Source organism: Delphinus delphis, chromosome 20, assembly GCF_949987515.2.
Source record: "Delphinus delphis chromosome 20, mDelDel1.2, whole genome shotgun sequence".
Lineage (NCBI taxonomy): Eukaryota > Metazoa > Chordata > Mammalia > Artiodactyla > Delphinidae > Delphinus > Delphinus delphis.
Genome location: NC_082702.1, coordinates 10,421,331 through 10,434,160, shown reverse-complemented (window position 1 = coordinate 10,434,160; position 12,830 = coordinate 10,421,331). Strand labels below are relative to the sequence as shown.

General features: G+C 61.3%; 1 protein-coding gene across 1 annotated transcript; it reads left to right on the top strand.

Annotated features, from left to right (window-relative positions):
* The first annotated feature begins 1,410 nt into the window (after nt 1-1,410).
* On the top strand, nt 1,411-11,290 carry BCAM (basal cell adhesion molecule (Lutheran blood group)). The gene is made up of 15 exons (XM_059999104.1): nt 1,411-1,525; nt 3,744-3,865; nt 4,431-4,659; nt 4,756-4,826; nt 5,055-5,151; nt 5,243-5,425; nt 5,960-6,096; nt 6,363-6,519; nt 8,495-8,610; nt 8,713-8,854; nt 9,017-9,153; nt 9,334-9,478; nt 9,567-9,711; nt 10,633-10,750; nt 10,843-11,290. Exons 1-15 carry the CDS (start codon nt 1,444-1,446, stop codon nt 10,846-10,848), a joined length of 1,887 nt encoding a protein of 628 aa, XP_059855087.1. The 5' UTR covers nt 1,411-1,443; the 3' UTR covers nt 10,849-11,290.
* The last annotated feature ends 1,540 nt before the right edge of the window (nt 11,291-12,830 follow it).

Genomic DNA, 12,830 nt, shown 5'->3' with positions numbered 1-12,830 from the left:
TTTGCAGGGCGGTGTTGGGGACACAACAGTGACTGAAACAGCCCTGGCCCTCCCCTAACCGGCTCCCGGTCCAGTGGGGGAGACAGACTTGTCCCCAGACAGAGATGACCCAGAATGTGCAGGGCTGGGGTGGGGGAGCCCAGAGGAGGCGCCTGACTCGGCCTAGGGGAGCAGAGAGGGCTTCCTGGAGGAGGCGATGCTGCGGCTAATACTGAAAGGTCACCTCTCCCAATATAACAATTGCTCTCCTGTATGGACAAGGTAGCCTTGACCAGCCTAACCAATAACTCAGAGGCTGACCTGTAATCTAAGACTTCCCTGGTGTCTGACCGGTGACCACCCCACCCCCAGCTGATCAGAGGCCCGGGGAACCTCTCCCAGCATGACCAGCTGCCCCCTATTCTGACCAGTGTTGAGGGCTAGCTTCTCCCAGGTAACCAGTGAAATCTCACCCCCATCCCCCAGCCAGCATCTAGGGATTTTGTCCCAGTCAGGCCTGGTTTGTGAGAAGCTGTGCACAGTCTGATCTGTGATCCCAGGTCTGACCTGTGACCCTTCCTTCTGACCCATGGCAGGGGCTCATCCCTTCCCTCAGGTGCCCTGGCCTCCTCCCCTCCCCCACTCACCTGCTACTGCCAGCCGGATTCTCTTCCCCTCCCCCCAAAGTTGGGAGGGAGTGAAGGGAAGAGAGAGGAAGGGGGGGTGGCATTCCTGGGATTCCCTGGATGGGGGGAAGAGAGGGAGGGCCCTACGGAGGAGAGCGGAGGAAAGTGCACCCCACGGCCCCAGTATCTATCACAGAGGCCTGGGCAGACCTGGGATTTGAAGACCATTCGTTACAAGAGATTGAACTGGTGGGTTCCAGGCCACTGGTCAGACAGGAAAGCAGCCTGGCGCACTGGCCGCTGGGGAGGCTTCACGGGGCATACTGGGAGAAGCCGTTCTAGGCCTCTGGTCAGGCTGGGGATTGCTGGTTGGACTGGGGAGGCCAGTGCAGGCCACTCGTTGGACCGGGACCAGCTGTTTTAAAACGATGAGGCGAGCCCAGGCCACCGGCCATGGTGAGAACGAGTCCCCCGGTCAGATTGAGGGGGAGAGAGAGGGTCCGCGGTTGTCCATTGAGGTCCCCGCTCGGGACACCGGCTGGACTGGTCGGTCAGGGCACCCGCCGCGGGCGCTGGGCAACCTGAGCCTGACACCCCGCGGGCTGGGGGCGGAGGGAGCCCCGCTCCCGGCTGAGCGCTGGGAGGTAGTCTCCGGGCAGTGGGAGGTCCTGGCCCCGCGCCCGGCTTTGGGAGGGACGAGGGGGGCCGGGCGGGGCGGGGCGGGGCTACCTGGGGCGGGGCCTCCTCTCTCCAGCCCTGCGGCCGCCGAGCCCCAGCCCGGGCTCAGTTGTTTCCTCCTCTGCAGCCGCGCCCGCCGCCGCCACCCGCCACCTTGAACATGGAGCCCCCGGACGCCCGGGCCAGGGCGCGCAGGGGCCCGCGGCTGCTGGTGCTCGCGCTTCTGCTGGGGGCGCACCGAGGTATGGCTCGGGCTGAGAGCAGGGCGCGACTCAGGGGCGGCCCCTGGGGGACCCCGGGAAGGGAAGAGGGGAGGGGCTTTTACCAACCCAGGAAGCCTAACCTGGGGACCCCAGGGAGGAGGGATATGGGAGCATGGGGTGCCCTTCCCAGTGAGAGACATGGGGACAGCCAGGCAGGGGGCTGGGGATCCACTGCAGTGGATTAGAGGCGACCTGAGAAGTCGCGGGACCCAAGAGCGCGGGCTCTCCTCTCCCTCCCCTACTCAGACCCTGGGATCTGCCCCCAGAGGTCCAGGCTTTCAGTGGCTGGAGCTTACCCCGGCACAGAAGAGACCAAAACAGATCTACCCGCTCAAAAGTTGTCAAGTTTTGAGAGGGTCAGGGACGCTGTGTCTAGAAACCAACAAGTTACGTGCATTTGAGGGTTCTCCCCCATGTAGCTTCAGAGCCCAGACTCAAAAGGACCCGCTGCCCCGCCTCCACCTCCATGGGAAAGGGCTGGGGCACCAGCCCTGACAGCGGAACCAAGTGTTTCCAAGTGACAGTGCCCCCTTCCCGGAGGCCCCAGATAATAAAATCCACACACCTGCATGGTGGTGGGAGGAGGGGAGGAGGCCCTGAGGCACTGGCAGCAGAGGGACAGAGAGATGAGAGAACTGGGGTAGAAAGAGATCTCTTCGTCCGCCCTTGCTGTCTGCCGCTCAGACCCAGCCTAGGGTACCAGCGTGGTCCCACCTCCCTCCCAGAGGGCAGGCCTGAGCCACAGGTGGGTGCCTGGGAATCCAGGCCCCTGGCACAAGCATGGCAAGTAGTGGGTCCCCAGGGGCAGAGCTGGGCCAGGCTGGGCGGGGAAGGGACCGGAGGTTCTAAGAATTGAGAGCTCAGGCCAGGATGCCAGCCCAGAGAGTGAAAGAGCCTGCTTTCCCAATGCAAGCAGCTCTATCTGCCAGGATCCTGGGACAGGAGTGCCGGCCCTCAGCTCCCTTCTCCCTTGGGACCCAGGATCCGGGCCCTCAACCCTGTACTGTTCTGAGGTGACACACTGCTCTCTCAAAGAGTCAGAGGGGCCAAGGAGCGGGCAGGGGGCTCGGGCAGGTCTGAGCCAGCCTGTCCCTCCCACATTCCTGAAACCTGCCCAGCCCTGTCCCCCTCACCGCGCCCACACACCCACCCTGCCTCAGCTCCGGCCCAGCCCCAGCCCCAGCCTCCCACTCCTGAGGGAAAGGGCCAGGGACAGGGCCGGGCCACATGGAGACTGAGAGAGACGCAGAGACCGGGAAACTAAGAGATGGAGACCCAGGGGGAGTGACACACCTGCAGAGGCGGCGATTAAGATGAGAGAGAGATGGTTATCCCACAGCACTGTGCCAGGCCCTATGCAAAGTGCTGGAGGCAAAGGAATGAGCCCACCCAGCCCTGCGCTTGAGGGGCATTTGATCTAGTGAGAAAAGCAAGGACAGACATGATTTGAGCCCAAGAGGATTGAATGGAGGCCACCGGGGCCCTGGGTGGCCCAGGGGAGGAGCGCTTAGTTCTGCAGGTGAAGGGCGGGATGGAGAGAAATGCTGATGGAATCTGAAGCTCAGAAGTGCAGAGATGACAGATGAAGGGAGAGAGGAGCTGGGTCCTGGGGGAGGGGCCAGGGGCCTGGACTCCTGGGTCCTGGGGAAGGAGGGGCGGGGGGCCTGGACTCCTGGGTCCTGGGGGAGGAGGGGCTGGGGGTCTGGATCCTGGGTCTGGGGGAGGAGGGGCTGGGGGCCTGCATCCTGGGTCTGAGGGGGGAGGGATTGGGGGGCCTGGATCCTGGGTCTGGGGGAGGAGAGGTTGGGGGCCTGGATCCTGGGTCTGGGGGAGGAGGGGTTGGGGGCCTGGATCCTGGGTCTAGGGGAGGAGGGGCTGGGGCTGAGGGAGGAAGGGTTGGGGGCCTGGATCCTGGGTCTGGGGGAGGAGGGGCCAGGGGCCTGGATCCTGGGTCTGAAGGGGGAGGGGTTGGGGGGCCTGGATCCTGGGTCTGAGGGAGGAAGGGTTGGGGGCCTGGATCCTGGTCCTGGGGGAGGAGGGGCTGGGGCTGAGGGAGGAAGGGTTGGGGGCCTGGACTCCTGGGTCTGAGGGCGGAGGTGCTGGGGGCCTGGACTCCTGGGTCCTGGGGGAGGAGGGGCTGTGTCTGGAAGACTACCTACTGGTGGTGGTGGGAGAGAGCTCAGTCGCCCTCCCGCAGGTGCCAAGGCTGAGGTGCGCCTGTCTGTGCCCCCTCTGGTGGAGGTGATGAGGGGGGAGCCTGTCACTCTGGACTGCACCCCTTTGGGGGCCCATGACCATTTCGTGCTGGAATGGTTCCTGGTGAGTGCTGCTGGCTGGGGGCCAGGGGATGCCAGAGGGGAGCCTGAGAGTCGGGGCGCAGTGGGGCTGCAGACGTTCATTCCCTCATCAGAGCCCAAAGGCCCCTAGACGCTCCGCCCAGCTGCCTTTCCATTTTGCAGGTGGGGACATGGAGGCGCAGCAAGGGGGAGGCCCTCTCCAGGGTCCCCTGGTGTCCAGGCACAGCCGAGGCTAGAATGAGGACGTACCCCTCAGAGCGCTGGCTCTTGAGAGAGGACATGTAGAGGCAGACACCCAGAAAGCAAGAGCCTGGGGGGTGGGACCAAAGAGAAAAAGGAAAGAGAAGGGAGAGGGAGACAGGTGGGAACAGAGGGAGATGGAGAAAGAGGGAGCCAGAGAGAGGAAAATGTGACAACAGACAGGGAGCAGGGGTGGGAGGAGGGGTGGAGAGAGGGACAGAGGGACCAGAGAGAGAGAGAGAACGTGAGGCAAAGAGATCCACGGAGCAGCAGAAAGAGAGGAACATCGAGGAGGGAGGGCCGGGCTGACCGGGCAGCCCCCAGCTGAGGCGCTCCTCCACCCACAGGCCGACCGCGCTGGGGTCCGCCGCCGCCTGGCCTCAGCCGAGCTGCACGGCACTGAGCTCCAGGACAAGGTGCACGACTCCCAGAGCCGCAGCCCACCATACCAGCTGGACTCCCGGGGCCGTCTGGTGCTGTCCGAGGCCCAGGTGGGCGACGAGCGGGACTACGTGTGCTTGGTGAAGGCGGGGGCCGCGGGCACCGCCGAGGCCACCGCGAGGCTCAGTGTGTTTGGTGAGTGTCGGGGTCCCCCCCCACTTGCTGCCCTGGGAAGGGGCAGGCCGGTGAGAACCCCGGGAAGGGGCTCCTCACATGACATCTCTCCCGTAGCGAAACCAGAGGCCACCGAGGTCTCCCCCAACAGAGGGACACTGTCTGTGATGGAGGATTTCGCCCAGGAGGTACCTCAGGCCACACCTTGATTCTAGGGTTCTGGGGGCGGAGGGGGCTGGGGACCTGGTCTCCTGCATCCTAAGGGCAGGAGGGGCTGGAGGCTTGGGCTTCCTAGTCTGAGGAATGGGGTGCTGGGAGCTGGACTCCTGCATCTGGCTGGGCAGAAACCCTAGGGAGGGGGACCCAGACTTCAGGGTCCTGGCTCCGAGCCCATTGCGGGCCTGTGTCTGCCCCAGATAGCCACCTGCACCAGTCGCAATGGGAACCCGGCCCCGCAGATCACGTGGTACCGGAACGGGCAGCGCCTGGAGGTGCCCATGGAGGTGAACTCCGGTGAGCGCGCGGGAGCCCAGCTAGACTCCCTGGGGGCTGCGGCGGAACGGGGCCGGGCTGGCTGACCCCCTCGTCCCTCCCTCTCTCCCAGAGGGCTATATGACCAGCCGCACAGTCCGGGAGGCCTCGGGCCTGCTGTCTCTCACCAGCACCCTCTACCTGCGGCTCCACAAGGCCGACCGGGACGCCAGCTTCCACTGCTCCGTGCACTACCGCCTGCCCACGGGCCGGCACGGCCGCCTGGACAGCCCTTCCTTCCACCTCACCCTGCACTGTGAGTCCGTGCCGGCCTCTGACCGCCCTGACCTTGGACTCTACACCTCACTGTGGCCTGACCCTCCAGGCAGACCCATGAACCGCCACTCCCCTCTGACCTTCCACTCCCTTAGCTCGTGGTGTAGTTCGTACTGGCTTCTGGCCTTTGACCTCTGAGCTCAAATGGTAGCACGAGCCCCACCCTGACTTCTGACGCCCCCCATAGCACCCTGAACCCCACGGAGTTTCATGACTAAACGTTTTGCCCCATCCTTTCACACCACATTGGGTCCCCTGAATCTCACATTGACCTGTCACTCACACCGACCTCTGACCCTTGACCTGTTCTCTCAGCCTATCTCAACCTCTGAACCTCTGACCTCGGGTCCCTGATCTCAGAATAAGTGCGAACCTGAGCCTTGAAAGATAGAACCTCAAAAAAAAAAAAAAAAGAAAGAAAGATAGAACCTCTAACCTTTCACTGACCTCTCTCCCTTAATCCGGCCCTACCTTTTACACTTGACCCTTTTCATGAGTCTGCCCTTTCCCTTAGATCCCACAGAGCACGTGCAGTTCTGGTTGGGCAGCCCGTCCACTACTGCAGGCTGGGTTCGCGAGGGTGACTCTGTCCAGCTGTTCTGCCGGGGGGATGGCAGCCCCAACCCGGAGTACACGTTTTTCCGTCTTCAGGTAACTCACCCCATCATTCCCTTGGAACCGCCAACCTCTGACCTCTGCAACATACTCACCTGCACCAACTTCTGACCTTTCACGTGGGTGGTGCCTGGCTTAGCAGGGCACCTGTCCGGTGACCCAGGAGCTATCAGGACCTCTGACCTCTGGTTTGAGAGAGTCCTGACTCACCGTGATGCCTGACTTGGATGACCCCTGACCTAGCATGACCCTGCCAGCCTAAGGCATCTCCTGAACCAGGTTCCTCATTCCTGGTCCCCCAGGACAAGCAGGAGGATGTGCTAAAAACAAATCTCGAGGGGAACTTGACCCTGGAAGGGGTGCAGCGGAGCCAGAGCGGGACCTACGGCTGCAGGGTGGAAGACTACGACGCTGCCGAGGACGCAGAGCTCTCCAAAACCCTGGAGCTACACGTGGCCTGTGAGAGCCCCGGGAGGGCGGGAGGGGGTGCCTGGCACCAGCCGCCTCCTCACCCTCACCCCTCCGCGGCCCGCCTCCAACCCTTTCTGTGGTCCCTGCCCTGGTCCAGATGCCCCAGGCCCCTCCAGTTTCCCACACAAGGCAGCCAGAGAGCCCTTTCCAAAGCATAAACACCTAACCTTCCCCTGCTTGGAACCTGCCATGGCTCCCCAGTGCTCTCGGGAGAAAATCCACATGCCTCACCATGGCCTTCGAGGCCCACCTGGCTGGCCTCACCTTCGGCGGACCCTTCTTCCGGCCAAGGCATTCACCCCGTCACACCACAAGCTCCTCTCCTCTTTCCTACGATAACTCCCCATCCTCTCTACCATCCATTCTGGATCAATCTCATGGGTCCCAGTCTTCTAAGAAGCCTTCTCTGTCCACCTGCACCCAAGCCCTGTGTGAAGGCTCTGTCCCTCCTCCACGCTCCTTCCACCTCCCTTCCTGGGGCCAGACCCAGTGCCAGATGTTAGGGACAGCTCTGTGAATAAGACAGCCCAGTCCCTGCCACCACAGAGCTCCAGGTCCGGTAGGGGAGACAGATGGTAAACACTGAACAAGACACTTTGAGTAGCAATCCTGCGTCTACAGAGACTAACACAGAGGGATGGGATGAGGAATTGCCCGGCGAGAGGGGATTATTTTAGATCGGGGATGTTGAAGGCTGCGTCCCTAGGAAGCAGATTCTGACTACAGGCAGGAAACTTATGGGGAGCGCCTTGGGATCCACACCTATTGGGGGGTGGGGAGGGGAAGGAAGCAGGATTGGGCAGGGGGGGAAGTTGGGCTTCAGTCTAAGGAAGATCTCGGTCGGTCCCTCAGGGCACTTGGAGGCTGGGATATCCCCAGTTGGGGCGTGGGGGCCGGGCCTTTATACCGCCCACGTCAACCCATTATTGGATGTGGGCTGCCTGGGGGAGGAGGGGACATGACCTTGAACGAGGGGCTCTCTGAGGCTCAGGCAGTTTCCAGAGCCGGCTGACAGCTGAGGGCTGACAGCTGACACCCTTCTCAACAGCTGGGGGAACAAATCCTTCAGTGCCGAAGGGGAAGCCTGAGTGTCCACAACAGAGGGTCAGAGAGGCCTCTCTGAGAAGGGGGAATTTGAGTAGGAAACCAAAGAATGGAATCAGAAATACAAAGAGCCAGAAAAAGAGCGTTCCAAGCCAAGGAAACAGCACATGCAAAGGCCCTGAGGCAGGACCCAACTTGGCATATACTGTAGAACAACAGGGAGAGAATAGGGTAGCTGGAGCTCCTGGGATAAGGGGGGAGGGTGGGAGATGAGGTTGAAGCAGTGGGCAGGGTCGACCAGGCAGAGTTTTTTGGCTTCATCAAGGAATGTGGCCTTGATGCCCACGGCACTGGGGAACCACCGCAGGATTTTAAGCAGAGGCAAGGGCTGACCAGTGTGTGTTTTGAAAAGATCCCCCTGGCTGCTCAGCAGAGGATGGACCAGAGAGGATAAGAGTCTTGCCCAGTAGGGAGACCAGTGAGGAGGTGACTGCAGCCATGAAGGCAGTTGGACCCTGGGGTCAGAGATGGAAAGAAGGGAGAAGATCCATTTGTGGGGCGCGGCGCAGAGCAGAGAAATATTTGCTAAAAGGATGGGTAGTACAGAGGAGAAGGCCAGGGTGTGGGTGGTAAGTCAAAGAAGGAGCGCCTCACACCTCCAAGGTTATCCATTAACCTTGGGCCCAGACATCAGCTCTGGAGGCAAGTGGCCGAGGTGGGCATGTATTTTGGAGTTAGATTCCTAGATCTGGGCTCCAGGGCCTGGCTGGGAGAGTGGAGAGTTCATGGCGCTGGGGAGAACTTGGCGTTCTCTGCTGACGATTGTCCGTTCACGTCTGCACCCCCAACAGCCCTGGAGAGTCCCTAGCCGAGTGGGTGAGGGTCCGGGGAAGGTGACAGTCTGTATCCCCCCCTCCAGACCTGGACCCCCTGGAGCTCAGCACTGGGGAGGAGCTTTCCTTACCCCTGGGCAACAGCACAGACGTGAACTGCTCCGTGCGAGGCCTGCCCACCCCAGCCCTACGCTGGACCAAGGTGAGAGGGAAAGACATCCCCCCAGCACAAGACCCCCCCGCTCCCATCGACCCCTCCCTTCTCTCACGGCCGGCCTGACCTTCTCTTTCTCTCCCCACCCAGGACTCGGTACCCCTGGGGGACAGCCCCACGCTCTCCCTCCGCTCCGTCACCTTCGATTCCGCCGGCACCTACACGTGTGAGGCCTCCATGCCCACGGTCCCCGTCCTTAGTCGCACCCGAAGCTTCGAGTTGCTGGTCCAAGGTTTGGGGGCGGGAGAACAGGGGTCGTGTGGGAGAGTGGGGGGCCAGGACCAAGCAAGACAGGGTCCACAGCTGGTCCTTCTCTCTCTCCTCGTTCTCTCTCCCTCTGTCCCCTTCCCCGGGGTGCCTCCCGCTCACCTCCTTCCCACCCCACCACCCGCAGGCCCACCGGAGTTAAGGGCAGAGGAGACTCAGCCCAAGGCAGAGGGTGGCTGGAGGGAAGGAAGTGAAGTCAGGCTGACCTGCTACGCACGCGGCTACCCAGAGCCCAAACTCAGCTGGAGCCAGTTGGGCGGCAGCGTAAGGGACCCTCCTCTGCATCCCGAACCCTCTGGCACCCTCCCCAAGTCCCTGCCCCCCAACGGTCCAAGCACTGTGTGTCACCCACCCCACGCCCCTTCGCCGACCACTTCCTCTTCACCTGTGCCCTCACCCGAGCCCTTGGCCCCGTGGGCCCAGGCCTGACACGAGCCTCCACAGCTAGCAGAGCCAGCCCCCGGAGGCCAGGGCTGGGTGAGCAGCTCCCTGACCCTGAAGGTGACCAGTGCCTTGAGCCGAGATGGCGTCTCCTGTGAGGCCTCCAACCCCTACGGGAGCGACCGGCACGTCTTCCACTTCGGCACTGGTGAGTGACCGCAGTGGTGGGACAGGAGCCGGGTGCGGGGCAGACAGCGCTGCTGGCTGACCGCCTCCCCCTCCGTCCTGCCCCGCAGTGGCCCCCCAGACCTCCCAGGCTGGAGTTGCGGTCATGGCCGTAGCCGTCAGCGTGGGCCTACTGCTCTTCATCGTGGCCGCCTTCTACTGCATGAGACGCAAGGGGCAACCCGGCTGCTGCCAGCGGGGGGAGAAGGGATCTCCGTGAGTGGCGTGCCACCTTGAAATTGACCTCTCGAACCCAGCTCTGACCTCACCCCCAACCTCTACCCCAAACCAACCACATCCCCAACTCCAGCTCCGTCGCCAGTAAGGTGCCGTCCCATCTCCGACCTCAGAGCTGATGCATGACCATGCCCTCCCCCATCCTCATCCCCAGCTACAGCCCCACCCAACCCATAAGCACCTCCCGACCCCTCCAAGCCCACCTTAACCCCAGTCCCATCCCCCGTCTCATCCCCACCTCTGATCCCAACCCCAACCCATAACTATGCCCAAACCCACCCCAACCCCAGTTTAACCCCATCTGTACCCCAGCCTCCTGCCGCGACTCCAACCCCAAACCCAGCCTATAACCGTCACCAAACCCGTCCCCGTCTAACCTCCATGTCTCCATCCTCAGCCCTGACACATAAACATCCCCATCTCCAACCCCAATCCTGACCATGCCCCTAACCTCACCCCACACTCCAGCTTCCTGTCCATCCCCAGCCCCTCCCCCAGCCGTATCCTCAACTCCAGCCCGTACCCAGCACCAAAGGCAGCTTCAGCCACATGCCCATCCCCAAGGCCCCCCTGCAAACCCCATCCCGTTCCCATTCCTAGCTCCGAACCCATCCCCATCTGACCTCATCTCCAAGCACAGCCACACGGCCGCCCTCGGCTCCAGTCCACAGCCATCCCCACACCCATCCTCCAAACCGACCCCAGCGACATCACCAGCTCCAACTCCAACAGCATCTTCGACCGTGGCCTCAGCCTATACCCAACCCCAGTGCCACTACCACCTCCTACCCCATCCCGACCGTTCCCACCCATCCCCAAGTCCATCCCCATCCAACACACGCCGTGCACAGCTCTTTCCCTGGCCGTGACCACCTCCAACATGCTGCCTCCTCCCACTAGGCCACCTGGGGAACCTGAGCTGAGCCACTCAGGGTCGGAGCGGCCGGAGCAGACGGGCCTTCTCGTGGGGGGTGCCTCTGGAGGAGCCAGGCATGGGAGCAGGGGCTTTGGAGATGAGGTGGGTGAGGGCCTGGGCCGGGGGTGAGAGGGGAGTGCCGGGGGTGGCACAGCCTCTATGAGCCCAGGCTGACCCCTCCATCTTCTCCCCAGTGCTGAGCCCGAGGACCTCCCAGAGGCAGTCACTGAACCCGACCTGGAGTTGCGGGCACCAGAAAACCAGCCCTGCCCACGCCTCCGCCTGCCCCCGCCTTCCCGGCCTACCCTCATCCCTCTCGGGCCCTCCCTTCCTTCCTCTGTAGGCTGGGCAGGGACCACAGCAGCCCTACCGCTGCTGGGAGGGAGGAGACCTTCCTACAGGGAGTATGACTCTCCCAGGCCCCAGAATAGCTCCTGGACCCAAGCCCAAGGCCTGGCCTGGGACGAGACTCGAGGGTCGGCTGGCCGGGGCTATTTTTACCTCCTGTCTCCACTGCTGGTCCCCCCACCTGACGTCCTGCTGCAGAGTCTGACACTGGATCCCCACCTCACCCCCACCCCTGCCCTCGCCCCCTCATCTGTGGACACTGGAGTCTGGAATAAATGCTGTCTGTCACGTGGACACCATCCTGTGGCCAGAGCCTCCTCCGGGGGGATGAAAGGGGAAAGAGGCGCAGGTGATGTTCCCCTCCCCCCTGGCCCTCCCGCCCCCTTGCTGCACCTCGGGAGAATCTGATGTCACGGAGAAAGAAATGAGAGAGAGAGAGAGAGAGAGAAAGAAGCGACTCAGCTGGTTGAGGGTGGAGGAGAGAGGTGCTGGGGGTCCAGAGGGAGGTGAGCCTGGCCCCTGAGGACCAGTGCCTATTTGCGGGGTGGGGTGCTGCCCCCTTAAGTAAAAGTTCCCAGTCTCTCTTGCCAGAGACCCAGGGGAATTGAAGTTTCCAGAGGAAAAGCTCTCTCTGAGCCGTAGAGTGGGTGGAATTAGGGATTTAGCTGTCTACTCTGAGGGTGGCCTGGTGCCAGCAGTTGAGGACTCCCTGGGGGAGGAGGGGTGACTTGGAGGAACCCCAGTGAAGGGGCCTGGGGCAGAGAGAAGAGAGGGTAGAAACGGCAAGGCCAGCTAGAGAGACTTACTGAGGCAGAGGAAGAGGGATTTGAAAGGAGGATAGAGAGGCTTAAGGGGAGGTAGAGGGATGGACTGGGGCGGCTCAGAGAAGAGAGAGAGCCATTGAGTCAGACAGAGATTTGGGGAGAGAGGCAAAGACAGACTAATACAGGCATACCTTGGACCTATTTCCAGTGCAGTTCCAGACCACGGCAATAAAGCAAATATCACAATAAAGCGTGTCACATGAATTGTTTGGTTTTCCAGTGCATGTAAGTTATGTTTGCATTATACTGTAGTCTAGTAAGTGTGCAATAGCGTTATGCCAACAAAAACAATGTGGGACTTCCCTGGTGGCGCAGTGGTTAAGAATCCGCCTGCCAATGCAGGGGACACGGGTTCAAGCCCTGGTCAGGGACGATCCCACATGCCGCGGAGCAACTAAACCCGCGAGCCACAACTACTGAAGCCCACGCACCTAGAGCCCGTGCTCCACAACAAGAGAAGCGACCACAATGAGAAGCCCAGGCACCACAACGAAGAGTAGCCCCCGCTCGCCACAACTAGAGAAAGCCCGTGCACAGCAACGAAGACCCAATGCACCCAAAATAAATAAATAAATTTATTTTAAAAACCAAAAAAACAATGTACATACCTTAACTAAAAAACACATTCTTGTTAAAAACACTAATCATCATCTGAGCCTTCAGTGAGTCCCAGCAGTCACATCAAAGATCACTGATCACAGATCACCAGAACAAACAGAATAACAATGAGGAAGTTTGAAATATTGCAAGAATTATCAGCAGAGACAGGAAGCGAGCCAAGGCTGTTGGGAAAATGGCGCCAACGGACTCCCTCGACACAGGGTGGCCACGAACCTGCAGTTTGTGAAAAATGCAGTATCTGGGAGGCGCAATAAAGCAAAATGCCATAAAGAGAGGTAGGCCTGTAGAGACAAAGACAGAAACACAGAACTGGGATTCAGAGAGATCCTCCCAGTTAGAAAGGAAGAGAAAAAATGTTTTAAAGGAGCAGCTCCGAAGCAGGAGGAGGG

Coding starts and splice junctions, on each gene's coding strand:
- BCAM (XM_059999104.1), top strand. CDS start 1,444: ATGGAGCCCCCGGACGCCCGGGCCAGGGCGCGCAGGGGCCCGCGGCTG. Junction 1,526..3,743: donor TCTGCTGGGGGCGCACCGAG/GTATGGCTCGGG, acceptor GCCCTCCCGCAG/GTGCCAAGGCTGAGGTGCGC. Junction 9,479..9,566: donor CGTCTTCCACTTCGGCACTG/GTGAGTGACCGC, acceptor CCTGCCCCGCAG/TGGCCCCCCAGACCTCCCAG.